We start from the raw sequence: 27,739 nt of genomic DNA on the forward strand, positions 1-27,739 counted from the left end.
TGACTGTTAATAAGATGCCTTCTTTCTTTCCTAGCTGTTTTCTGGAGGCTTCAGTTCTCAACTTGCTGGCCCCTCCATAGGACTGCTCTTAATATGGCAGCTGGCTTCCCCCAGAGCTAATAATTGGAAAACAAGAGAAACAGCTGCCAAAACAGAAGATACAATATCTTCCATAACTTAACTTTTATAAGTGAGATACTATCACTTGTATCCTACTGGTCACACAGACCAATTGTGGTACACTGGTCTGTGGTACACTGTGGGAGGGGACCACAAAAAAGGGGTGAATGAGAGTAGGTGGAGATCACTGGGTCCATCTTGAAGACTAGCTGTCACCCTTAAACTAGAGCATTACAAATAACTTGCATCTGTCTTTTGTTATCTGTTCATCCGACGTCCTTTGACTCCCCCAAGGGGTAACACTTAAAGAAAATGTTTGGTTTTCTTTCCCTTATCCTTTTTTTTTTTAAAGTAATAAATACATGGGTAAATACTTTATAGTTCGGTTTGTTTTTGATCCTCATGATATAATATATTATTGACGATACCCCCTGTGGTCTACATTTCTTCTCCGTGGCTTATTTATTTTATAACTAGAGGTTTGTATCTTTATCCTCTTCACTATTTTGCCTATCTCCCTGTAGTCCTCCCCTATGGCAATGACTGGTTTGTCCTCTGATATTTATGAGTTTGTTTCTGTTTGTTTTTGGTGATTTGGTTGGGTTTTTAGATTCCACTGAATGAAATCATACGGTAATTTGTCTCTGACTTAACTTCACTTAGCTTACTATATTCTGGGTCTCTTGATGTTGTTACAAATGGCAGGACTTCATTCTTTTTTGTGGTTAAGTAATATTCCATTGTAGATATATACTGCATATTCTTTAACCATTCATTTATTTTTTTTTATTTTTTATTTTTTAACCATTCATTTATTGATGGACATTTGGGTAGTTTCCATATCTGGACTATTGTAAATAAAGCTGCAATAAACATAGAGGTACATATATCTTTTTAAATTACTGGTTTGTTTGTTTTTTTTTTTCCTTTGGATAGATACCCAGTAGTGGAATTACTGGATCATATAGCATTTCTATTTTTAATTTTTTTTGAGAAACCTCCTTACTGTTTTCCACAGGGACCGCACCAGTTTACATTCCTATCAGCAGTGCATGAGGATTTCTTTTTCTCCACATCCTCCCCATTATTTGTTATTTTTTGACATTTTGATACTAGTCATTTCTGACTGACCTGAGGTAAAAGCTCATTGTGTTTTGATTTGCATTTCCCTGATAATTAGTGATGTCGAGCATCTTTTTATGTGTCTATTGGGCGTCTGTCTGTATGTCTTCCTTGGAAAAATGTCTTCAGGTCCTCTGCCCATTTTTAATCTGATTATTTGGGTTTATGTGTGTGTGTGTGTGTGTGTGTGTGTGTGTGTGTGTGTTGGGTTGTGTAAGTTCTTTATATATTTTTGGATATTAACCCCTTATTGGATATGTCATTTGCAAATATCTTCTCTGATTTAGTAGACTGCCTTTTTGTTTTGTTCATGGTTTCCTTTGTTGTACAAAAGCATTTTATTTTGGTGTAGTTCTAGTAGTTTATTTTTGCATTTATTTCCCTTGCCTAAAGAGATATATCCATAAAGTTATTGCTAAGGCTGATGTCCAACAGGTTACTGAATGCTTATTTCTTTTCTTTTGATGGTACCTTAAATGATGTGTTGACTCCTATTTTGAACGGTGTAAGGATTCAAGAACACTTTAAACCTAGTCATCCACTTTCTGACTCGTGTGTTATTACTTTCTGTTATTGTAGTTTTCTTTTTTAAACTCTTAAATTAGATATTATCATAGTCATTATTCTTAAAGGCTTTATATATTTGAGAAAGACAGAAAGAGCAGGCACATGTGAGGAAAGGGGCAAGAGGAAAAGGGAGAAGCAGACTCCCCGCTGAGCAGGGATCCTGATGTGGGGCTGCATCCCAGGACCCTGAGATTATGGCCTGAGCTGAAGGCAGACACTTAACCCATTGAGCCACCCAGGCACCCCTACCTTGTTATTATTTTATATGGAAAATATTTTTTAGACTTACATATGTTTATCATTTTTTATATCTTTTACCATCTCCTTTGGGTTATTTTTCACCTCCTTAGAATATGCCCTTTAGAAGTTCCTTTAGTCTCTGTTTTTTATATATTCTCTCACTTTTTTTTTTAATCATATACGTATTTATTTCATTTTCCTTCTTGAAAGACCATTTTTCTGGGACTACAATTCTAGACTGATTGTTATTTTCTCCCAACATTTTTGATGAATCTGTTCCACTTGCTTCTGATTCTTTGTTGTTGAATCATTGTTTTTTTAATAGAGGTTTACTCTTCTCTCTGGTGCTTTTAAGATCATGTTTTCCTCTTCTGTGTTCTATTCTTTCATTGATATATCTGGGCATGCATTTCTTTTTATGTGTCTAGCATATTCAGCTTATTACATTGATTTCTTGATCTGTTGATTCATGGTTTATATTTTTTAATTTTATAAGTTCCAGAAAAATTTTGGCTTCATCTTTCGAGGCATTATTCTTCTGCTCTCTTCTTTCTATATGTCAGTTAGATGTATGGTAGACCTAATTCTGTCCCTTTTCTTTTTTCTTAACTTCTCTTAAATTTCTCTTACCTTCTCTTTAATATTTCTCTGTTCTTGTTTCTTAAATTGTTTTGAATATTTCATTAATTCACTCTTTATGTGTGTCTGATTTATTACTATGTAACATATTTAAATTTTTTTTTCCTTTCAGTAGGTCTTCCTTTCCCCCACTTTCAGATCTGCTCTCCCTATTTACTCTTGATAGTTTCTTTGTGGTTTGCTTAGCATTGTGATTATATTCTTTATTTTTTGAATGTGTCATTAGCTTTCTTATATGTTATATTTTAAATGCCAATATCTCTGTCTCACTGTAGTTTAAATCTGTTTGTTTCTTTTGATTTTCACTCGTGGTTTTCCTTCATTTATTCTTGGTGATTTTTAATCATGAGCCTTTTGTCTCATCTTAATCTATGTTGATTCTGCATTATGAAATGGTAGTGTTTTCTTTAGAGAGGATTTGTCTTTGCTACCTTTGGTAAACAGCAAAATAGTTTTGGGAATGAATGGCACTTCAGTTCTTCATATTAGAAAGAGTTTTGCTCGCCAGTTATTGCCAGGGCAACTCTAACTTGTCTTCCCCTGAATAGTGTGTTACCATTCTTGGAAAGGCATATCTGTTGCCTTCAAATTTAGAAACTTGAGGGAACTTCTGGAATGTCTCCATTGGGATGTGATAGTTATTCCAAAAGCTTTGAGTGTTAGATTAATTATATAGATCTAATTTTGTTTTTACTTATTTAAAAAGTCCCTGAGTTACCTATAATTTGTAAGTAAGGAATTTTCAGAAAGCAAAATCAATGATGAAATATGTGTACATTCTTATTTATACCTTTCTTTGGTCTTTATTTCAGATCTCTTGAAAGCTCTGAAGCCAGATTACGTGGCCCCCCTGGTCCTTTGGCTTTGCCACGAGAGCTGTGAGGAAAATGGTAGCTTGTTTGAGGTAATCTCCCCCTTCCTGCTTTCTCTCAAAGCAATATTTGTGTAATTATATATAAACAATGGTCTAAACATTAATATTTTCCAGTTGCTCACACTTGCAAAGAACTGCATGAGTTGCTATCAATTGTGTAATTTTTAATATCATGGTTAACTAAGGAGCAAATGTTGACAAATGCCCTTTTTAGAAGTAACAGCAACTTCATAAATTCTGTTTTTCCTTACTTCTTCATTTTTAATATTCTTACCAAATGAAAATGTGACTGGTTTGATGTGTTTAGTCAAATGGAGAAAGTTTTATTTGGTTTGGGAACCTGAATGTGAAAGTAAAAGGATGGAACTTAGGGTTTAGAGTCAGCAAGATTGGGTTTTGGATTTTTGTTTTGATAATTGCTGGCTTGCTGGAATATCATACAAATTAATGTTTCTGAACATCAGTTTTCTTCAGCTTTTGTGGTGACAACTAGAAATCATATTTTCATTTTTAAAAAAGATTTATTTATTCATCTGAGAGAGAGAGAGAGAACTCAAACGAGAGGAGGGACAGGGAGAGAGAGGAGAGAATCTAAAGCAGACTCCATGCTGAGCGTGGGACCTGGCACAGGGTTCGATCCCATCACCCAGAGATCATGACCTGAGCTGAAACCAAGAGTCAGACACTTAGCTGACTGAGCCACCCAGGTGCCCTCAGTCAGCTTTTTAAAATCTTGGCATGGGATCTAGTATGTAACAGTCACTTTTCAATTGGAACTGTTATGTCACTGTTGCAGAAATTTAGTCTCGGTGTGATAGATCCAGACATAACTATTATTTACTTTAACTTTAGAAACAAATGTTTCTATTTTTCCTTGTTGCAGAGCTTTAAATGTTTGTTGTAAAAATAAAAAGCACACATCCAAAGAGATCCACTTTTCACAGCACAAAGTCCTTTTAAATCTCTTTATGCCAATGTATACATCTTTGATTCCTCATTTGGGTGTGATCTCTCTCTTTTTTTTTCTAGAACTGTTATATTTTAGATCTCCGCCCCCCAACCTTTGATTCTCTGTGGTAATAATTAACCTGTTGACGAAGAATACTGTGAAAGCCAAAAATATTTTTTGGTATCAAAATAACCTGGCTTAGTTTGAAGTGACTGCTGTATTAACCTGATGCATTTGAATAAAAAGCTGTTAAAATAAAAAACAGTCTGCACATGTCTAAGTAGAGATGTGTGCCTCCACTTTCTTAATCACAGCACTAAATGTGAATTGTGGAATATTAGAGGTGGAAAGTACCTTATAAGAACTTTGCAAATTTAATAATATCAAGCTGTCTAGATCTCAGAATTTGGTCTCCCTATCTTTTACATCATTAAGGAATTTTTAAAACTTTTTAGGTTTTACAATTATGTTTGTTATTAATTCTGTGGACAAAAATCATACATGCCTTTGTAGTAAACTAAATACATAGCAAAGTGTAGAGAAGAAAATAAAAATCATCAACATTACCCGTATCTAGAGATAACTACTATTTGTATTTTTCTGTATCCTTCCAGGCTTTTATTAGATGCGCATCTTAAATAGTGTTTTTTTTTTTTTTTTTTTTTTTTAGATGTGCGTTTTATGCACACAGCCAGACTTCTGGAGACAACAAGGTCATTTTGTAGATGACCTTGTAGATGTATATGTTTTCCTTTTCTTACGTCATGAACATTTTTAGTGAGGGGCATTTTGTGTGCATGATTCAGAAAATATATTAAACACCTATAATATCTTGACTGAAATCTTGAAAATGAATTTTGCCTCTTTGTTTGCAGAGTTCTGAGTGCTATCTAGAGTGCTGTCTAGAGTGTAATCTAGGTGTAGAGATGCTTTGGCTCAGCTGGAGCTCCTGTGTTTAATGCCTGTGAGGAGCTTACAGCTTGTTGCTTTACTCCCAAAATAGAGTAAAATGTGATCTCTCTCTTTATTACCAAAAACACTGCTGTTGTATCTACTCTGACAGCATCAGGACTGATAGGTCTATTGTAAATGTTGTAGGCATATTAATATCAAGCCAAAGGGTGATAAATATCCAGACCCTTGACCTAGAGCCACTAAGATGTGTTCTGTGTGCTGAGAACACAGTTTTGTCCTATTCATGTGAAATTCTGATGGTAAATTCCAGCATGCTGTAGTTGTGCTGGAAGATTGGCAACTATATATATAATATATATATATTAGACATTTTCTTCTGGGATTCCCATGCATGACCTCTAGGAAAAACTGGATCTTTCTTTGTAGCAGTTAATATATTTGGCCATTTGCCTTCTCTCCATAAAAATGTTATATTAAAATGACCATATGTAATTCATTAAGTCAAATCCTACTTTTAGTTTTCTTTCCTTTTTATTTTTTCATTCGCTAGGTCTTTCTTTTTTTTTAAGATTTTATTTATTTGAGAGAGAGAGTGAGAGAGTGAGTGAGCAGAGAGAGGGAAAAGCTGGCTCCCCACCGAGCAGGTTGTCCAACATGGGGCTTGATCCCAGGACCTTGGGATCATGACATGAGCTGAAGGCTGACACTTAACCGACTAAGCCACCCAGATGCCCATTCACTAGGTCTTTCTAGAGGGATGTGATTTCACGCCTGTGTTGTGCTGGGCAATTTTACTTTTATATTGTTTAACCTTTATGGTTATCTCATGAAAAATAGTATCATTATTTTACATGAGAGGAGCCTTGGATTTAGGGAATTCAGATAATTTGATGAGGGTCACACAACTAATAAGTAGAAGAATTAGTTTGAAGCCTTAGTTTTTGATGTCAGTCATGCTTCTTTACCATATGCATTTCTACTACCTTGTGCTGCTTTGTATTTCCACTCTGATAAAACGAATAGCACAAAGTTCTGGAGGCCCGTGGACTCTTGTAGAGCTGTATTATTTTCATCCATTATGATCTAGCCTTTGGATACTTTTAGTAAGGTAGACGCCTGCTCTTCTAATTTAAAATATTCTTTTCCTGATTCACTTTAGTTGATGTAACTGTTATCCCTCTTTTTTGGTAGGTTGGAGGAGGATGGATTGGAAAACGTAAGTCTCTCTCAGTTTTCGGTTTGCCATACCTTGTTTCTGTTTTTTTAACCTCACACATCCAATCAGCTGTGTAAAGATCTTGCCCAAAGCTTTACCATTGGAGCCTCTGCATGCATGGTCACACTCAAACATGGTTATACTGACAGGTATTCTAAAACAGGGAAGCTGTCCTGCAGGCTTTTGGTATTTTCAAGAAACCACTGAGTTTTGTTTTTGTTTTTTTTTCTTTTTCCTGTTGGCAGCCCTTATTCTCCACTTATGTTTTAGTGTTGATGTTTGGCCTCCCTATCTCTGGCTTTGCACATTCTGCAGAGAAATTGAGTGGGAGAGAGGGCTCTTTGGAGAAGATGGGAAGAACTCTGTGTCAGATGACACAGAGGCAGGGTTTTCCATTTCTCTCATTTGATTCTTTTCTTCCTTGGGGCCATGAGACATCAGGAGGTGGCAGTGAGGAATCACAGTGGACAACTTGCTGAGACAGAAATTGCAACTGATGTCTGGAAATTATTCCCCTTTTGTCCAGTAGGAAACTCATGTGGCTTCAATCCTCTCTCCATCTGTCAAATCTTTTGTGCTTCAAATTGAATAATTGCTTCATGACATTAAAAAAAAAATTGTGAAAATTCCAGTATCCTAAATTAAGTTTTCAGTTGGGTGTTGGTATCGAAACTACTTGAGTTGTTTAAAAGGTTGTCATTATTGGAGAATATTGTTGTAACATAAGGTATCAATATTTTGATCATAAATGACTGTTCTCTTTGGTCATTAAAGTAATGTACACTACTCAAGCATTACTCAATAGAAGTGTCTTAGGATATCCATTTAAGAAAGAAAATCAGTTGTTGGAATGAAAACTTTTTCTGGGACTCTGTCGATAGGAAAGCTCTAGGAGCAGGCTTTCCTGTCATTCCTTGAAGTGGATCTTCAATTTAATATTGTCAAAGTCTGCCCATTATGTTTAATTAAACAAGGTTACTAGTGGTTATTGTATTCCTTGGGCTTTTTGAAAAGAAAACAGTATTAAAAGTTTCTCCTCAGAGAACTTACACAACAGTAACGATTTTGGTGCATATGCCCTAGTCTAGTTGGCTTCCTGTGGAAAAGGAGCCAAGAGCAAAGGGAGGGGAAGGGGAATTATTTGGGGCCATGTGATATATTAATTTGAGTATCTGGAGCCTTTGACCTGTTATCATCACCTGTCCTCACTTTGCTGTTTAACAAAGTTCTATTCTGTTACCTTGAAGTATATTACTCACGTGATCTGTGGTCGTCAAGTCTGTCTTTTTGTGTGATTATATAGAGTTTAAATTTTTATGATTCAGTGTTACATTCTACCTTTGGTACTGTCTGGGGTAGTCAGAGGAGAAGTTTTTCCCTTCAGCTTTAAATATATATATATTTTAATTCACATTATTCCAATGGGTTTGTTATTTGAAGAAAAACCCATTTAAAGGCTTGTAGCAAAACCCTTTTGCTGTGAGGATCTGTTTTTTGCCCCAAGTTCCCTTTCTCTTAAGGTTAAAAAAATTCAAGGGGCGCAGATGAATTTGACTTTCTGTGTTTCTCTTAAAAATCTGTACTCCTTTTCTTTGTTTTGTTTCTGTGACCAGTACGCTGGGAGCGGACCCTTGGGGCCATTGTGAGGCAGAAGAATCAGCCAGTGACTCCGGAGGCAGTGAAGGCCAACTGGAAGAAGATCTGTGACTTTGACAATGCCACCAAGCCGCAGAGTATTCAAGGTAGAGTCCTGAGTCCATTCACTCCTGGCTGGGGAACCAGAGATAGCAGAACATACTCCTCTCTTACAGAATTATCTTGTTTTAACTAGAGCCCATTTTCTGCTCTGGTAGCTGTTAGAACTCTTCAAATTTAAGATATGTATGTCGAGCCGCCTTCAGTTTTTCCATTTTTTTTGGTAATTCTACGTTTTTGGTGGACGTCCAGGTGGGGGATCCACGCTCAGATATTTCAGGTTATACTGATCTCTCTCAGCTCAACTCTGACTACTTGGCAATCTCATCAAAGCTGCTTTTGTTTCAGAAGTATGTGATTCTTCACTGCTTCCTTTGGAGGCAGAGACTGTGTCTTGGTTGTGCTGCTTTTGTATTTGGTGCTAGCTTGGTACTGAACTCAGAAAGGAGTCGGTAAATGCTTGTTACCTTGAGGTATTGAGTCGTTTATGATCTGCCACAGAAATAGACAACCAGTAAAAATCACATTAGTTTTTCTTTTAATTTTTTATTTATTTATGATAGTCACAGAGAGAGAGAGAGGCGCAGAGACACAGGCAGAGGGAGAAGCAGGCTCCATGCACCGGGAGCCCGACGTGGGATTCGATCCCGGGTCTCCAGGATCGCGCCCTGGGCCAAAGGCAGGTGCCAAACCGCTGCGCCACCCAGGGATCCCTCACATTAGTTTTTCTAGTGTAACTCACATATGCATATCATATGTGAAATTTAAAGGACTTATCTGGGAAAGTGTGATTCAGGGTTATTTTACAGACAAATCTTTTTTTCCTTTTAGTAATTTTGTATTCAGTGTTTTGGTAGGAGAATATATATCTTAAAAACTGACTAATCTGGGTTTTTTCCCTCCTTAATGACATTTTCCTACCTGCTGGTACACTCACTGAAATTTTCATTGTCTTTTTTCTCAATTAGATGGTATCATGATTGTTAGGTCATTGATGGTAGGTAGCATTGGCTATATCCATATTTTGATGTTTGTGATAAATTTAGCCTGTGAATTAACAGTTACCCATCGATGAAAATGGATGAAAGGAAAAAGGAAGAAATATATTAAAAACTTTGCTCTGATGTCAAAGTTTCACTTCATTGCCTTACAAGTATTATCAAGAAAAAGCTAACTAAATGAATCACATAATTATAAATGAAAAAAAAATACTTCTAAGTATCTGAAGTACAGTTAGGAGAAAAATCTCACATTTTCTGTACAACTATTCTCATCTTACGGATGACAGACTAAGTCCCAGACAAACGTAGTGAGCGGCCCACCTTGTACAGTGTCTGAGCCGAGTTAACTCAGGCTGTCTGTGTCAGGGTGTGGTCCTTTTCTGCCTGTAGCAAGGCGACTTTCAATTTAAAGCCTCCTTTTGACAGAAGTCTGAGTGGGGCAGTGAGGAAAGGACTCAGTGGCAAGGAGATTCTCCACTAGTGTCACCAGGAGTGGCAGCTCTCCTGATCACATCTCATTCTTTGGTTTGCTTATAGTTTTGGTCCAAGTTTGGAAGGAGGCCCATAGTGCCAAGGTCCCCGAGTCTCTAGAATCTTATGGCATATGTGGATGCCCCATGAATCTCCTTTATTAACCTTTTTGACCCCAGAACAGCAGCTTCTGAACCCTCTCTGTAATCTCTGGTCATAATGATGGTTTTCTCTGGAAGAACTTTGTGTACTATCTTCAGAGCTATCACTTGAGATAGGAGGGAGTTCAGAGGTAATTGTGGCATTGTTCTATCCTGGAAGGGGAGGGTGGTGGGGAGAGAAGGGAAATTAGGTTTTCCTTCACCAAAAATGGCATGTCTCCGGACAAAGGTCCCACTGAGTGGAGTTGTAAAATCGATCAGTCATGGCAAAGCTCAGAGTCTCCTTAGAATCATAACCCAAGAAGAGAATGCTGGATAGTGTCTTGTTCTCCATTGAAAACACCCAGTTATCCTTGGTCTATTTCAACGTCTTTGACAGTTTTTTCCTGTAATAGCCTAGCCTCATATATCCAGTTCATGAGGACCAGTTCTGTGGCTGGCTTGCTGAATGCCATAGCAGCGATTATCTCGTACACTGTTGCCTTTCTTAGTCACATCTTTAACAAAAGCATTATTGTTGTTATTATTTTTTAGAATCAGTTGCCAGTTTAATTGGAGTTGTAAATACAATAGATTCGGATGGAGGAGTTTCAACAAATCATACGAGTCATGCAGCATCAACAGCTACATCAGAGTTTGTAAGTAGGGGAGAAAAGCCTATACTTTCTCCAAAGAGTCTCTCTTTTCTTTCTCTCTTTCTCTTTTTTTTTCTTTCATACAGAAAACATTATTTTCCAAGCTACTAATTTATTGTTAAATAGGAAAGATAAGTGACTACAAAACTTTCATTAAAATCTGTACTAAGTATTTATAGAATTTGAATGAACATAAGGCTGAAATGCAGCCTTGTGTGACTTTTACGTCTTTAGTATAATTAGACAAATATCTCTCCCCACGCCCACTTTTTTGGTTGTATTGTTGATAAACCGACTTTAGTTACTATTTTTCTAACTTTTTCGGAAAGGATATCTATTGAAGTGCCTCTTTGGAGTCATTTTTTTTCTTTTCAGAGAAAGCATCGATAGATTTTATTTTGGAACTATTTCAACATGGCTACAAATAAAGAGCCTCCCATTGTGTCAGAAATTCTAATAGAACTGTGGTTATAGCTCATGTGAAATTTGCTGATTTACTGTCTCCCATCTTTAGCCTTTAAGCAAAAAATGGTAGTGCATAAATAGTAAGAAATAAATCATCTGATGTATTTGATTTTGGAGTTTTGTGACTCAGGGCAGACATGGTGATAAAGTTAGCAATCTAATTTTAACCCTGAGAATATGATAGGATTATAGATATGATACTACTTTACGGGCTGGCAAACTTTTTCAGGAAAGGGCCAGATAATAAATGTTTTAGGCTTTATGGACCACATACCATTTCTGTCATATATTCTTCCTGTTTTTCTTTTTTTTTAACTCTTTAATAATATAAAAACCATTCTTAGCTCTCAGCCCATTTCAGAATGAATATGATTGATAACTGGACATTATTCTTTTTTAACTTAATGTATACTTCACACATTACCTAGACATATCGCTTAAGTAGAAAAGTAATGGTATCAATTAGATAAGGGGCATTCCTAGTGAGGCACTTAAAGTAAAATCTCAATTTAACTAAAACCATTATGAGGCAATCTCATTTACAAGTATTATGCAGTGTTCTGCTCATCTCTTTACAGTGAATTTTATACATTAGCTCTTACAGGGCAATTCACTATCCCTATTTATGATATATTCATTATTATTATTATTTTTTTTTTGTATTTTTGAGTTGCTAATAGGTGCTGAGCTAATAGGGCTTCTCACCATTGGATATGGGAAATTTGAAAATGAGACCTACTGTTAGTAAGAAGCAAACAATAAAAATGTACTTACCTGTAAATGAAGTCCTTTTCCACACATTTTCTGATGGTTTTCTATTAAAATAAAATATAATGAAACTCCATGAATTTCACCAACATAACATTCTCTTCACATCTCTTCAAAAGCAAAATAGGTCTGTAAGCAGTTAATAATTTTGGAAAAGTTAAAATGTTAAGTATTGGACAAAAATATCAGTGAAAAAATAATTTTCTACACCTCTCTCATAGGCTGGAGCCATTGGCCATAAATTTCCTCCATTTTCTTCTGCTTACACGGAACTGGAAACTATTATGTATGCCCTAGGCGTGGGGGCATCGGTCAAGGAACCCAAAGATATGAAATTTATATATGAAGGAAGCACCGATTTCTCCTGTTTGCCTACCTTTGGAGTTATAATAGCTCAGAAATTTGTAATAGGTGGAGGATTATCAGAGATTCCTGGGTTTTCAGTCAACTTGGCAAAGGTATGTATAATAAGGAAGCTTTATTTGCTTCTTTTGGTTTCTTTAAATGGTATTGACATTTACCACATGGTGTGGGTGTGTGCGGGCGCATGTGTGTGCACATATTCATGTATTAATAACATGAATTCAGGAGTAGCAGTTGATTCAGGAGTAAAGATTTAGCATATCTTTTGATTTTTCTTTTTAAAAATAGAAGAGAGTTGAAGGGGGCAAGCAAAAAAAAAAAAAAAAAAAAAGAAGACAGCAATTAGATCCAGTCCCATAATCCTGGCATAGTGTTCTTAATTCTCTCCCTGCCATTTACTTGCACCAACAGTAAAGAACTGACCAACAGTTTGACCAACAGTAAAGAACTGCACTAAGCTTCAGTTTCCTTAACTATAAAATGGGCATGATAATTCTTACCTGATGATACTGAGCCAGGTAATTATCTGGGAAGAGTATTTGAGGCAGAGAGAACAATTGCAAAAGGCCCCGGGGCCAGGTGCATGGTTGGCTTGTTTGGGGAACAGTATGGGGACCAGTGTAGCTGTAGGATGAACCAGAGGGGAGTGGTGAGGAAAGAGGGCCTTGTACTCATTATAAGGATTGCAGCTTATCTCTGATTAGCCTGGGGGAGCAATTTGTAGTGCTCTGTACTAAGGAGTGATAGGATCTGCCTGTGTTTGCCCACAGGTTCATTTTTGCTATTGCATAGAGAAGAGATTATCTGGGAGCCAAGCAGAAGCAGAGAAATTTGTTAGGAGTCTCTTCTGTAAGTTAAGCAAAAGGCTGGCTGTGAGGAAAGGAAAGAGAAGTCGAGGATGAAAGTTTTTGTAACTGGGATGATAGATGTGCATATCTGTCTCTATACATTATTTACCATATATATAATATATTTAATATGTATAATAGTTAATATAACATACTGTGTATGATAAGATAGATATATATGATTACTCTAAGGTGGGGATGATCAGGAGTTGATTTGGACACACTTGAGATTCTATTACTCATTCAAGTGGAGGTATAAAATGGGCAGTTGAGTATGTGAGTCTTGAGTTCAGGAGAGAAGTCTTCCTGGGGTCCTGAGACTCTCCGTGATGTGTAAAAACACAAGACTAGATGAAATCACATAATGTATGAGTGTACATAGAGAAGAGTCTGAGCTTAAGGACCCTGCAAGTGTTAAGAGGGTGAAGACCCGAGAAAGAATTAGCAAGAGAGACTGAGAAGGAATGGCTGCTGAGGAATGAGCTCTGAGGAATATCAGGATGATGTGGTATTTGGGAAGCAAAGTGAACAAACTTTCAGGAGGGAAGAAGCTGAACAACTGTGAGAAAGCTTTTAAGGTAGGGTGGATTTCATTTCTCTGAGCAAGGTTCAGGTAATGAGTCCAGGGATAACTCTTGAATCATAGAGCTGTGAGCCAGTTCTCTGACATTGATGATTAGGAGACCCATGTACTAAAGGATGGATTAGCTCATTGCTGCTCTGAATCTGTGAGAACTGATTTTATTTTATTTTATTTTAGTATTTATTTATTTATTTATTTTTTAAAGATTTTATTTATTTATTCATGAGAGACACAGAGAGAAGCAGGAGACATAGGCAGAGGGAGAAGCAGGTCCCCGGCGGAGAGCCTGTTGGACTAGATCCCGGAGTTCTGGGATCACGCCCTGAGCTGAAGGTAGATGCTCAACCACTGAGCCACCTAGGCATCCCAAGATCTGATTTTATTTGAGTGTCTGATGAAGTTGAGAGGGAGATGAGATACGGATCAGGTCACTGGTTGGTTTAGTCCCTGTCCCATGCATGGTATTTGCTGCCTCCAGTTCCATTTGGATAATTGAAGTATAAACAAAGCAAATGTTTCAAAATTCTGCAGAGTACTCCTTCAGAGTTGGAAGGAGTTAGAAAAATCATAAACAGTGTTCAAAATCGTGGTGGGGAATGATGCCATTTTGAGCTGAAATCCCTGTCTTGCCAGCTTCAGGTTTCCAGGCCATCTGATACAGTGGGCTATCCTGCATTTGTCTCATGGTTTCCCTTCTGGGTTCTTAGGAAGATTGGAAATTAAAGCTGTCCCATGTCAGTGCAGGAGTGGTTGTTTGAATACATGGGTCAGGTTTTATTTTTCCTGTCCTGTTGTTTTCCTACTTATATTGGTATCTTCTTGCTTCCATACATTGAGGTTAAGTGGCCATCAAGTTAATACAATATTCTTGGTATCTATTAATAGATAATTTATAAGATATATCTTATAGATGCACATGGATCTATGTCTATATCTATAGATTCAGATAATATATAAGATCTTACACCAGGGAAATATTGACAGTGTTAATTCTTTTACTTTGAATATAGTTGTTTTACTTTTGTGTTTTATTTTTTATTTTTTTCTTTAAGATTTTATTTATTCATTTGAGACAGAGAGCATGAGCAGCGGGGAAGAGTAGAGGGAGCCTTCCTGCTGAGCATAGAGCCTGATGTGGGGCTTGATCCCAGGACCCTGAGATCATGACCTTAGCCAAAGGCAGATACTTAATGATCTGAGCCTCCCGGGCATCCCTACTTTTTTGTTTTAGTTGAGTTGTTTGTATGTGGTATGTGTGATTTGAAATTACGTTACTAGGACTGGCCAAGTTATTCATTTTTATTCAATAGACATTCATTAAATACCCAGTATGTTCCAAACACAGTGATAAGCACTGAAAAAATAGCTTAGTTTAGTGTTTGCATTGGCAAACAATCCACAATTATCGGTCAACAAAGATTTATGCGTGTCAAGAAAGAACACAAAGCTATCTTTTCTGCTCCAAAAAATCTGATAGTCTTTAGGGAACTGATTATTTTTGAATCCTATGGTTAAGAAGCAGAAGCCAAACTGAGACCGATAACTTGGGTGAAGTAGTGATGGGAACATGTGGGCAGTGAAATATCACTTGTGATTAGTGATAACCATAGCAGAACCTGTGAAACAGGAAAGTCTGCTAATAGAATTTTGTTGACTCTAACATAGGTTCTCCATGGGGAGCAATACTTGGAGTTATATAAACCACTTCCCAGAGCAGGTGAGTTCTTGATGCACTGATTTCTTAATCATACCCTCATTTTATTTCCCAACTAACCTTCCAAAGTTTGTCATTTTGTTAAGTTGGTGCAGAGTGACTTAAATAAATCATATTGTGAGCTGTTAGAGTAGATGTGAAGTAATAGCTGTTTTGGTGACCTTAAACTTTGTCCTTTGGTAGTCTTATTTAATAAATTACTTCAGGATACTGACAGTTTATTTCCACTGTTATATATGCTATTAACACCTGAAAAGAGTCTTTTTTATGTATGTGAGTTCTAAACTTAGTAATTGTGTGTAATCCTATGTAATTCCTATGAATATGGTTTTTGGTTTCTTTCTCAGGTATTTATGTTGGTAGTGATTTTCATAAAGCAAATTGCATTAAACATAGAGAATTTCTTGTTTGTTCTTAAGATTTTATTTATTTATTCATGAGAGACACACAGAGAGAGGCAGAGACATAGGCAGAGGGAAAAGCAGGCTCCCCATAAGGAGCCCCGATGAGGGACTTGATCCCAAGACCCTGGGATCATGACCTGAGCCAAAGGCAAATGCTGAACCACTAAGCCACCCAGCAGTCCCCCAGAATTTCTTATTAACTTTTTCCTGTTTTCTTTTAGAGTAAATAAAATCATGTCTGCTGTAATAATGAATTTTGTTTTTCTCAGTAATATCTTGTTCTGTAAAGCTGCTTTTCTCGTTCTTCCACTGTAATTTGACAAATTTGCTTTGTTACACTGTTCTAATGTCAGCAGTCTGATTAAATACTGACCATATAAGATTGTAAAATACAAAAAAGTGCTTGTTTATCATTTCACATTATATGACGTAGAGGTCAGCAAGTAGCTGCACTTCTGTAATGTTTTCTCAGGTCTTTTTATTTCTCTAAAAATTTTAGGTGATTCTTCTCGTTTGAAGCCAAATGGCTTTATTTCAATGGTACAGCATATGTTTTCTGTGAGGCAGTGCATGGCTTTGATGGCTGCCTTTGTCAGATATCTGCTGGCTACCTGCCATGTGCAAGGCATAGTTTTCAGTTTTAGATGAATTCTCTAACCTGGCTATGTACTGAAATAGCCTCTTACTACCTTATATTACCTGTTACTTTATTTATTTTTATTTATTTCTGGAGGGGTGGGTGGTAAGGGCAGAGGGAGAGAGAAAATCCCAAGCAGGCTCTACTCCCTTTGTGGAGCCCAACATGGGGCTCAATCTCATGACCCTGAGATCATGACCTGAGCTGAAATCGAGTTGGACGCTCAACCGACTGAGACACCCAGGCTCCCCTACCTGTTATTTAAATAAAATATGGATTATGGATCCCAAACACTGAGGTGTTGGGTGCATGCATGAGTCATGTGTGTGAGCTGTGGTGGTGGCGATGGTGGCAGTGGCAGATACCTGGGGGATCCCTCTGTGTTACATGTGCAACCAGCCTAACATTGGTTCACTTGGGAACTCGTATTATGAGGAAAGCAGAAATGTGTGAAATAGATTTCTGCCTTTAGAAATTTTAAATATAAAGAGAGACATATAGGCCTATACTCAAAAATGATTACAACAGGGACACCTGGGTGGCTCAGTCAGTTGAGCGTCCAAATCTTGATTTCAGCTCAGGTCCTGATCTCAGGGTCCTGAGATTGAGTCCCACATTAGGCTCTGTGCTCAGTGGGGAGTCTGTTTGAGATTCTCTCTTTCCTTCTTCCTCTACCTCTCCCCTTGCTCATTCTTTCTCTCAAAAATAAATGAAATCTTTTAAAAAATGATTACACCTGAAAAGTGATATGAATAGGAAGGTGTGGAAGATATTTTTCTCAATTTCTTGTACCTCCTTAGCTTCAAGTGATGTTTTCTGTGAATTATTTTTTTCAGTAGCTTTTGTGCATTTTCTTTAAGTAGTGTTAAAGCTGACTCTCTAGTAAATATGAATATTCAAAATCTGAGATACTTATGTTTTGAAACCTCTTTAAACTGCAGAAAATCAAGATATGACTATTATTTATGATCTTCCCTTAAAACCTCACAGGTGATGAGATATAGGGCCACATGCATCAGGAGACTGATGTCCTCATTCATATCTCTCAGTGGCTCTTTTGTTACTGCAGTGGTACTGTCAGAGACTGAGTGGCCCCTCATTGGGGTAGAAAAATAAGCATTAGATTGAATATAAAAAACCTAATTGCAAAACTTTATTTTCATCATGACCTAGCACATGTTTTAGTGTGGGATATGCTGGTCTCTAGATTTCCTGGACAGTAAAGGTTTGATTTTATTATGTTGCTACTTGTTGTTTCAAATGTAGTGACTCAGGTACTCGGTTTCCTTTTAATGTTGAATTATTCAGCATTATATTGAAAATTATTTCAAAGCATAACTTTTTAATTTTGCTGAATTTACATGGAAACTGTTACATTCTCTCATATCTGAATGTAATACCTTTATGGTCTTTAAAGAGTCTCTTTACTTATTTATTTTGTTTTTCCCTTTAGGAAACTTAAGATGTGAAGCAGTTGTTGCTGATGTCCTAGATAAAGGATCCGGTTCAGTAATTCTTGTGGATGGTAACTCACTTCCAGTTCTTCCCATAATATTGTTAGATTGATAGACCATGTATGTAACCTAATGCTTCACCCTAGAAACTGATCAGTAAGTTTGTGTTCACCTTCCAGTTTCTGAGAAAGCAAGATAAACCTTCTAAAAATTTATAAGTTCTTAGAAAAGAAGCGAGGATGGGGAGAAAGTGGGTTGGGGTAGGGGTGGGAAGAGTGGGGCGTTTCAGACAGCAGGCTGGTATATAGAGCATTGGTGGCTAACTCAGCTCGTTGGCATATGGACTTGGCGAGAAGGAACCCATTGACAGCCATAAGTTGATAATTAGTCTCTATTGGAAATATTCTTGTCTTTGTTATTTGGAACTTGGAACATATTTGACCCGAGTCATTTTCATAAATGCTAGTTAAATTCCTAAATGTTGCACATTCAGGCCTGTTGAACTCATGTGGTTTAACACCGTAGCCATATTATAGGTTCAGTGGGGAGAAAAAAGGTGATAGTAATTTAATAAACATTGAAATGCTAGTAATTAAACATCAGCTAAAGATACATTGCTTAAAATTCATTTATTCTAAAACTTAAGAAAATAAATAGACCTTTATTGTTAAAAAATTTGGAAATAAATTACGGTGGAAAGTTTAATGTTGTCTGGCAGTTGGAATATAGGTTTCATCAGTTTTGTTCTAACTAGGTAGATTGAAGGTTTTACTGTAAATGTTGTTGAGGAGCTTGTCTTGTTTTTACTAAATCATATGCTGAAAACATTTTTGATGCTCTTTTTTTTAAAAAATTTTTTATTTATTTATGATAGTCACAGAGAGAGAAAGGGAGAGAGGCAGAGACACAGGCAGAGGGAGAGGCAGGCTCCATGCACCGGGAGCCTGATGTGGGACTCGATCCCGGGTCTCCAGGATCGCGCCCTGGGCCAAAGGCAGGTGCCAAACCGCTGCGCCACCCAGGGATCCCCTGATGCTCTTAAATAATCTTGTTACATTGTTTGCATTAGCTCAGAGAGTTTCATAGTAGGTCTGTTCTCTCTCTTACTCTCTTGTGTTCTTCTTCCTTCTCCCTTTTCTGTTGTAGATTTTTGTGTTTTCTTATCATGCCAGAAGTTGGCCACCATTTGGCTACAACTCTTCTAATTTTTCTTTTGCTCTTCTCCCTTTGCTACCACATATGTAACATGCCACAAAACAAATGTCCTGCTGTGACCTTAGTTTTCATGTTTACTCTTTTCTCGTGACCTACTGCACTGATTTAACTACAGCTTGGTTATGGCTAATAGTGTATTAGAATTTGTGGACAAAGGGTAAATGAAATCAGATACCCAATTTCCTGTGTAATAAAGATAAAAATCTTACTTTAAATACATACTGCCATAACCTTCCTTATTTTTTGCTATAATTAGATTTTTCCTTAGTCTGCAGTTCAGAGCCCTATTTCTAGTTTTCCAGAACTGGAGATACAAGATAATAATCAAACTCTCACTGGGCAATTAGTGGAAAGAGGGACAGTTGTCCTACATTCATTAATTACTTGTTTACTTACTTGCTCACTCATGTCATTTATTCATTAATTTACTCATTAATTTAATATTTGTTAGGTGCCTTTTCAGTCCTCGGTACTATTCTGATCATTGGGAATATGATGGTGAGCAAAATGCCCATGATTCTACCCTCCTGAGGCTTATACCTTCGTTCTCACTTATTTCTTCTCTGTATTCTAGGCTGTTTTTGAGTCCTTTGGCACAATGTTTGAAAGTTTGAGAGAGTGGATATTTGCATTTCCTACTGCGAGTTTTTGAAATGTTTGAGGTGGAAAGAATTGAGATACGGTAGGCAGTTTAGGAGGTTTAAAAAGAGATGAGAGAAACTGCTGTTTCATAATGAAGAAGAGATTTGTGAAGATTCTCTTCACTCTGCTTTCCAGAGACTAGTAGTGAATGAATTAAGAGAATGTTTTGTAAACCAAACTTGGGCATCTTGAAATTACTGTACCTTTTAGTAACTAGATTTTATTTTCGAAACTTTCAAAGGAATTGCCGATCATGTAATGGTTAACTAGTCATGTCTTTTGATAATAACTTCCTTTCTTTTTTCTTTCATTTGCTTTTCAGTCTATTCTTATTTTGAGGAGGAACTTATATGTTATAATCAGTTCTCTCTTTTCCTTGTTGGCTCTGGAGGTACTGGTGGAAAACGGACATCAGACAAAGTCAAGGTAGATAAGTTTCCTTATCTATATTTTGAATATACATTCTGAATACACATATTACTATATGTACAAACTACATATTACCCTATGTGTAATTTCCTAGAGTAGATCCTCAGTAATTTATACTTCTTTGAATCAGAGTATGTTTCTTGAATTGGAAGTGCTGTTTACACGTGTGTATTTTGATAGATGACACATGTTATGTAGATAAGTCTGGCTTCTATAAATATAATGTATCTGAAATAATTGTGGGAACATTTTAACTTTCTTATCCAAATCTTGTAGCACCCAGAAGTCTTTAGAAAATCCCAACACATGCAGTTGATCCTTGTATAAAATGTTACCCCATGGCCTTATTGAATATCTAGAGCAATCTTCTGGCAATGAGTGGAGCCTAAGAGTTGGGTCTGATACCAGAGGAGACAGACAGTTGGACAGAGAGATCAGGGAGAGAGAGTCACGGAGAGCCCTCTTGAAATTAATGTCCCTTGCAGGGTGATTATGCCCTTGCCCAAGGCCGCACCTCTGAGGAGCAGCACAGAGTCTGCTCATGGTGGTGGAAGTAGAGTTAGCTAAAATAGTCTAGGCAAGGCACCATAAATAAACAAGGTAATAGTAACTACAGGCCTGCCAAGGGGAAAGGAGGTCGGTGTCCAGAGTTGTTGTAATAGGTTATCTAAGATGCCCAGTCATCAAGAAAAAAATTACAAGACATGCAAGAAACAGGAGCACATGACCCAGAGACAGAAAAATAAGACCAGAACAAAATGGGCAATAGAAACTTTCTTTGAGAGGACTTTACAGATGAAGATTCAAAATCTTCAGAGAACTAAAGGAGAACATGCTCAAGAAGGTCAAGCGTGATGGCAGTGACTCCTCAGGGAAAATCAGCGAAGAGAAATTATCTAGCAGAATCAAACAGGGATCCCTGGGTGGCGCAGTGGTTTGGCGCCTGCCTTTGGCCCAGGGCGCGATCCTGGAGACCCTGGATCGAATCCCACGTCGGGCTCCCGGTGCATGGAGCCTGCTTCTCCCTCTGCCTATGTCTCTGCCTCTCTCTCTCTCTCTCTCTCTCTCTCTCTCTCTCTCTGTGACTATCATAAATAAATAAAAATTAAAAAAAAAAAGAATCAAACAAGTTTTGAAGCTGAAAGTACAATGAGGGAAAGGAAGCATTTTCTAGAGTGCACAGGAGTAGATTTGAGCTGTCAGAAGAAAGAATTGAAAAGTTTGATGATCTGTCTGTCTGATCATCTGTCTATCTATCCCTACCTGCATACCTATATCAGTCTCAAGGACAGAAAAAAGATGAAGAGAAGAAAAAGGATGAAGAGCCTCAGAAAAATGTGGGATACCGCATGTATAGCAGCATGCGTGTAACTAATGGGAGTATGAGTAAGAGAGCAGAGAGAGAAGGAAACAGGCAAAATGATGGGATGATAGTTTTGATGAACAACATTAATCCACACATCTTGGTATCTAAGCCAACTCCAAATAGGATATTGATGCAGAGAGACCCACACCCTGAGTAAAGTACCTTTAAAGATGAAATCAATTTAGGTGTGAATTGTTTGTCTAATTCTTATGGTTATTATCACCTTTTGCCCTGGAAAGAGTCTTTTCTTCTTTCTCCTTTGTGGCTGAGAGAACGGATCTGATTGTATATTCCTTTCATTACAGAGTCATTTCTGGGAAATCACAACACAGATGATGCTAGCAGTTAGGAAATTTTAAATGTTATCTCTTGGACAGGAAATATTTTTGAAAGCTCTTTAACTTGCAGATTTTATTATATTGAAACATGGGTTGTTCATCAAATACCAGTTTGAATAAAAAGAAGTAACTATTACTTTGTTAGTACTTAACATAGGATGTTTTTTGATTTTAGGCAACTGTAGCTGTGCCTAATAGGCCTCCTGATGCTGTTCTTACAGATACCACCTCACTCAATCAGGTAAGATTGTGTTTCAAAAAGGAATAAGCCACCTGACTGGTGGTGACTCTTGAATGTATAACTCTGATATATAATTTTGTGAGTCTGAAAGTAGTGGCTGTGTCCTTCAGCATCATGAAAATAATGGCATATTTCCATAGTTGGAATCCAGTCTTTCTAAATTTTTGCTCATCAGATTTTTTTTTCTCTACCATATATCAAAAGTAAATATAGAATAGTTAGTGGTTTGGCGCCTATTAGTTAGTTAGTTTGTCATTTGTTAGTTTAGGAAGCATCATGCTTTGTTGGCAAATTGGCAAGTGCTTAGAGAGACTGCCTAGCTTAGTAGTGAAGAATTTCATTAAAGCAGTGATAAAAAGTGAGCAGGATAAAAAGAATTGAAAGGAAAATTTTCGTCACTCTTTTTCTTTCAAGAAAGAAAATTGAGCTACATTCCTTGAAAGCAGATTATTTTAGGCCAGTTTTAGTGGACAGGCGAAATAAAGCCTCTTAGGAAGGTTGGGTGGTTTAATCTCTTTTGTTTGGCATAAATAATTTGTTTTCTGATGGAGAAGGTAAAATGCCTTATCAGTTAACAAGATTCTGTGAGCATGGGAAAGTTTATTTAAGAAACAAAAAATAGAAAAACAAAAACAAAAACAAAACAAAAACAAAAGATAGCCATAAAGATGAGAAAGGCCACTTTTGTTGGTGTGAGTCCCCCCAAAGATTCTTCCCTGCAGTGGCCAGAGGTCTAATGACACAAACACAGAACAGAATCCATAAAGCTCTGAAGGGGCTCTGTGAGAGAGCATCTTTAATGACAGCAAATTATTTGTAAGTTTACTCAGTTTATTTTTTAAAGGTTTTATTTATTTATTCATGAGAGACAGAAAGGCAGAGACATAGGCAGAGGGAGAAGCAAGCTCCCTGTGGGGAGCCCGATGTGGGACTCGATCCCAGGACCCCAGGATCACGACCCGAGCCAAAGGCAGATGCTCAACCACTGAGCCACCCAGGTGCCCCAGTTTATGTAGTTTTTGATGTTAATTTTGATATACTTGGTATGAGAACTTCTGCAGGATTTATGTTTTCTGGCAAATAGAAACGTAATTTCATGAGGCAGAAAGAATTAAGATTGTTACATCTTAGAATGTACTATGGAATCAGGTAACAGAAAGAACACTTTCCCTGAGGTTAGTTTTTGCCTTGTAATGTTTTTTTCCATCCCTGTTTCTTATCAGTGTCTTAAGAATGCACCCATATTTATGTTTAATAAAAACTTTGTATTGAAGTTAATTTTATTAAGGCACTAAAAGAACAGACAAGGCTTCATGGTTTCATAGTTCAGAAAACCCAGCAGTGCTCCTTTATTATTTTTGGGTTACTGAAATAATAAAAGGTATCTGCTGTAGATAAGAAAAACTGAATAGTTTCCAGGGCTTGAATTTCTACACACAGTAAGTCAAGAGATTTTTTTTCCCCCTTTGGTTCTTTTTCAGAGAAGTAGAACTTTTCATTAGTTTTCAGCAGAGTTGACTCTTCTTCTGTGTGACAAAGAGTAGTTTTTAAGTTAACAGCCATTTTTTGTATAAATAATGGGCACCCATCATTTGACAGAACATTTTGTCTCATGGTCATTTGAGAATATGATGAAAGTCATCTCTTTCTTCAAAAAACATTTTTCATAAAACTTTGCATAAACTTCAGGGGGATTTATGGTCTGTTTTAAACTCAATCTGTGCTACAGGAGATAAAGATCAAGTGGAATAAATGTAATCTGTGGTCAAGGAGCTAGAAGGACACTTGGATACTCAAGATGTAAATGTGGGCATAACTAGGGCACCTGTTCAAGCAATGAATGATTAAATACAGGCTTTGAATTGTTATGTAAGTGCTGTAGACAGAGAAGGGATACTCATTAGAGAATGATGTTCAGAAGGCTTTGGTAGGAAAGGTGGCCCTCCTCTAAGCTAAAATGGTGTGTAGATATTCTCTCTTTACCAGAGATGTAGGGCTTACAGATTGGCTGGGAAGGGAAGAAGAGGTAATGGTAGCTAACTGTAAGAGAGGAGGAGAGCATGATGGTATACAGGGAATGAGAATTGGAGCAGCCACATGAGAGAGTAATGGGAGATGGCTGTGGATGGCAGATGCTGAAGGAACAGTGGAAGTAAGGAAAAAAAACTATGCCATTATAGCATAAACTACATGCTAGCTCTTTAAATTGGTAACTTCAGTTACTAAAGAACCTGGCAACCATATTTTTAGCTCTACCAGTATTTGCTTCTGGGACAATCTTTATCACGTCTTCAGGAGAATTTCTTCATGTTCAAACTGGTATGACATTACAGGTGTCCTAGTTTTTCATAATTAACAAATAGAACATTCATCCTTAGTAATCTAGAAAGAATGAAGAATCAGTAGATACTAGATATCAGGCTTTACAGTTAGGGAGAATTTGTAGTTTCCCCAGATACATATTTTATACCACTTAGTCTAACAGGATTTTAGGTACTGTCATTATTAAGTAATGTTAGTCTTGGGTATATTGTTTATACCATCCATTAAAATATTTTTTATTAAATTACCAGGTGTATTACAAGTACTACCTTTTTCATTTGTTTTTTGATGATTCTGTGTGTTGATTGGGTGTTGCCTCTGCCTTCACTCAGTGAAGCTATTCTCCACTGATGGCTGGGCAGGTCCAGGACGTCCAAGATGGTGTCTTTCATAAGTTTAGAATCTTCTTGCTTACTTTTGGCTGGAGTGCCTCTAAATTTCTTCATAAGGCCTCTTCAGGGGCTGGTTCATTGTCCAGGCCCTCAAGGGAACCGATCTCTGTTTAGATTTCTGGAGCTCGTTCCTCTGTAGCTAGCTTCCCCTTCTCCAGGATATACATGTTCCAGTTGCACAGTCTCCCAGAGCTTTCATTTTTATCTCTTTAACTTGTTGAGATTGTTTTGCTGTGTTTGGGTCTCCTTTCTTGTACTGCAGTCTGAACAGCGTTGTCCCAACAGAGAGCTGTGACTTTTTATGTGCCCTTGGTACCTCATTTCTTGCTTATTATTACTCTGTGGTTTTTCAGTTTTTATCATTATCTTTTGTTTTCTACTTGTTTTCCTGTACAACAGTTAGAGAGCCCATTTCTTCTCCCTTATTGTTCCCATTTTTTGAGATGTATTAATTTTATGCTTTCAGAGCGTTTAGCATGTATATATTCTTCTATCTTCCCCATCTTTGTTTTTAGTTTTAGATTTGTAGTTGGTTATATCAGTCCTTTTGCCAGACGTTGCCCTGTCACCTCCTTGCTGGATAGAGCTCCTCCTGTGATACCTTTCCCAAGAAGGGCTCATGTGTATAGTGTTTCTTTGGTTCCTATGTGTTTAAAGCGTTTTTTCTTTTTTATACCTTGTATCCTTGAAGAACAACTTGGCTGGGTATTATCCTTGAGGCCCTAGGATATTTTTCTTCATCTTTTTTTTTTTTTTTTTCTTGAGAGAGAGAGTGGGAGGGCAAATGAATGTGTGAGTGGTGGGGAAGGGCAGAGGGAGAGGGAGAGAGATCATCTCAAGCAGACTCTGCATTGGCACTGAGCGTAGAGCCCAATGTGGGGCTCGATCTCCCCACCCTGAGATCATGACTTGAGCTGAGAAGAGAGTTGGATGCTCTACCAACTGAGCCACTCAAGCCCCCCAGGCATCTTGTAATTTAGTCTTTATTACTGATAGAACTTTCCTCCTTCCTTTTCTTTCTTGACTTTTATTTTTTTATATATATATATATTTTTTTTTTTTTAAATTTTTTATTTATTTATGATAGTCACACACACAGAGAGAGAGAGAGAGAGAGGCAGAGACATAGGCAGAGGGAGAAGCAGGCTCCATGCACCGGGAGCCCGACGTGGGATTCGATCCCGGGTCTCCAGGATCGTGCCCTGGGCCAAAGGCAGGCGCCAAACCGCTGCGCCACCCAGGGATCCCCTCTTTCTTGACTTTTAATTATATCTTACTTCATTCCTTCATATTTGTTGTCCATTTGATGTGAGTTTTTGAGTTTTAGATACATGGTGTTTGTCTCATTCCCCAAATACTTGAGTATTATGTTACAGTTTTCTTCAGTTTGGTAGTTGTTTTCTTTGGGGAAATTTCATTTATTGTAATGTTTTGGTACTTATTTTCTCTTTTAGTCTTATAGTAGCTTTGTGCAGATGGAGGTGACTTTCTGTGTGCAGTTTGTAGGTAAGGTTGGGAGTTTGTGATAGTTTAGAAGATAATCTCATTATGAAATTCAAGATTGCCCTCTTCTGTCATTGAGGCAAAGTGCATTTTCTTTGAGATGTCTTTTGGAGTGGGACATTGTTGGGAGCCATTTTATTAAAAACATTTTTTTCATTCTCTTTATCTTAAGTTTCCTCTCTTCTTTTTTTCTACATTTTTCAGTCTTGAAAGGGGACATCTTTGTTTTATAATTTTCTCCCCTAGAAATGTTGTCTTACTGGATTGCCACTTGGAGGCCTGTATTCTTTTAATTCTTTTCTTTGTAATCAGTGCTCTAATCTTTCCATATTCTCCTCTTTCCTTAAGGGGGACTTTCTGGAAGTGATTTTTCTTTTTCTCTTCTCTCTTCCACACTGCTTCTGTGTTTGCCTTCTTACCCCTGCCACTCTCTACAGTAGCTTTGAGAGGGTTCTCAAGAAGTAGCTCTGCTGGAAATCAGTGTTTATTCTTCTGCTTAGAGCAATTTGAACTTGATGGTGTTCCCCATCTTTGGTTATACCGTAGGCTTGGGACTTGTGTAGTTTTATTTGTACTTCGTGTTGCTCTTTATGCTTTTTTGGAGCATGTGAGGATTTGGGAAGTACAAATAACTGAGTCTTTTTATTTAGCATTTAGTTGGATTTGATACAATTTTTTTTTTTTTAATTCATGAGAAACACAGAAAGAGAGAGGCAGGGACATAGGCAAACAGAGAAGCAGGCTCCCTGCAAGGAGCCCAATATGGGAGTCGATCCCAGATCCCGGGATCATGCCCTGAGCCAATGGCAGATGCTCAACCACTGAGCCATCTAGGCATCCCGGACTTGATACAATTTTTAAAAATAAAATTAAGAATAATTAATTTACTGAAATGTAGAAGATCCTCTCACATATAATACACAAGTAAGGCAATTTATAGCTGTTTTTCTTACTTGTGTATGTATGTGTATGTTTGTGAGTTTTAGTGATCCTTGTATCTAGACAGAGATGAGACAAAAAAGATTTTAGCTTTACTTCTGAAAGTTGAAATATGAATATCTGTCAAAATATTTAGAAAGCAGTCCTTGAACAGTATTCCTTATTATTTGGAGAATGGTTATTTTGCATTCTGATTGAATTTAGTTAAGCATTCATTTCCTTGACTTTGGTCTTGTCTCACAATGGCTCTTTTATGCCTTTGCTTCCTCTGCCATCTACAACAGGGCAATGCTAACATTGAAATAATATGAAAATTTTCATATTTCTTTAATAGGATTTCTTTAGGTAAATTTTTTTTTCCATTTATAGGAATGATATCTGTGGGGTGAGAATACTAGTACTAATCTTAAAACTTGGTTGTCTTCTGCTTGTGTGCTAAAGCTCAAGTGTGCTTCCTGTGGCCATCTCCGGTGACCTTGAGGAGAAATCAAAAAGGAGGAACCAGAAAACC

General features: G+C 37.3%; 1 protein-coding gene across 5 annotated transcripts in view; it reads left to right on the forward strand.

Annotated features, from left to right (window-relative positions):
• HSD17B4 (hydroxysteroid 17-beta dehydrogenase 4) overlaps positions 1-27,739 on the forward strand; it is a 93,460-nt gene that overhangs the window by 32,065 nt on the left and 33,656 nt on the right. For all 5 annotated transcript variants that reach the window (XM_072840640.1, XM_072840641.1, XM_072840642.1 and 2 more), the window contains 9 exons: positions 3,501-3,592; positions 6,618-6,642; positions 8,256-8,384; positions 10,505-10,608; positions 12,060-12,296; positions 15,298-15,349; positions 17,841-17,912; positions 20,021-20,124; positions 22,007-22,072. In XM_072840640.1, coding sequence (XP_072696741.1) covers positions 3,501-3,592; positions 6,618-6,642; positions 8,256-8,384; positions 10,505-10,608; positions 12,060-12,296; positions 15,298-15,349; positions 17,841-17,912; positions 20,021-20,124; positions 22,007-22,072 — 881 coding nt within the window. The remainder of the gene's footprint in view (positions 1-3,500; positions 3,593-6,617; positions 6,643-8,255; positions 8,385-10,504; positions 10,609-12,059; positions 12,297-15,297; positions 15,350-17,840; positions 17,913-20,020; positions 20,125-22,006; positions 22,073-27,739) is intronic.

The sequence above is a fragment of the Canis lupus genome, chromosome 10 (assembly GCF_048164855.1).
Source record: "Canis lupus baileyi chromosome 10, mCanLup2.hap1, whole genome shotgun sequence".
NCBI lineage: Eukaryota > Metazoa > Chordata > Mammalia > Carnivora > Canidae > Canis > Canis lupus.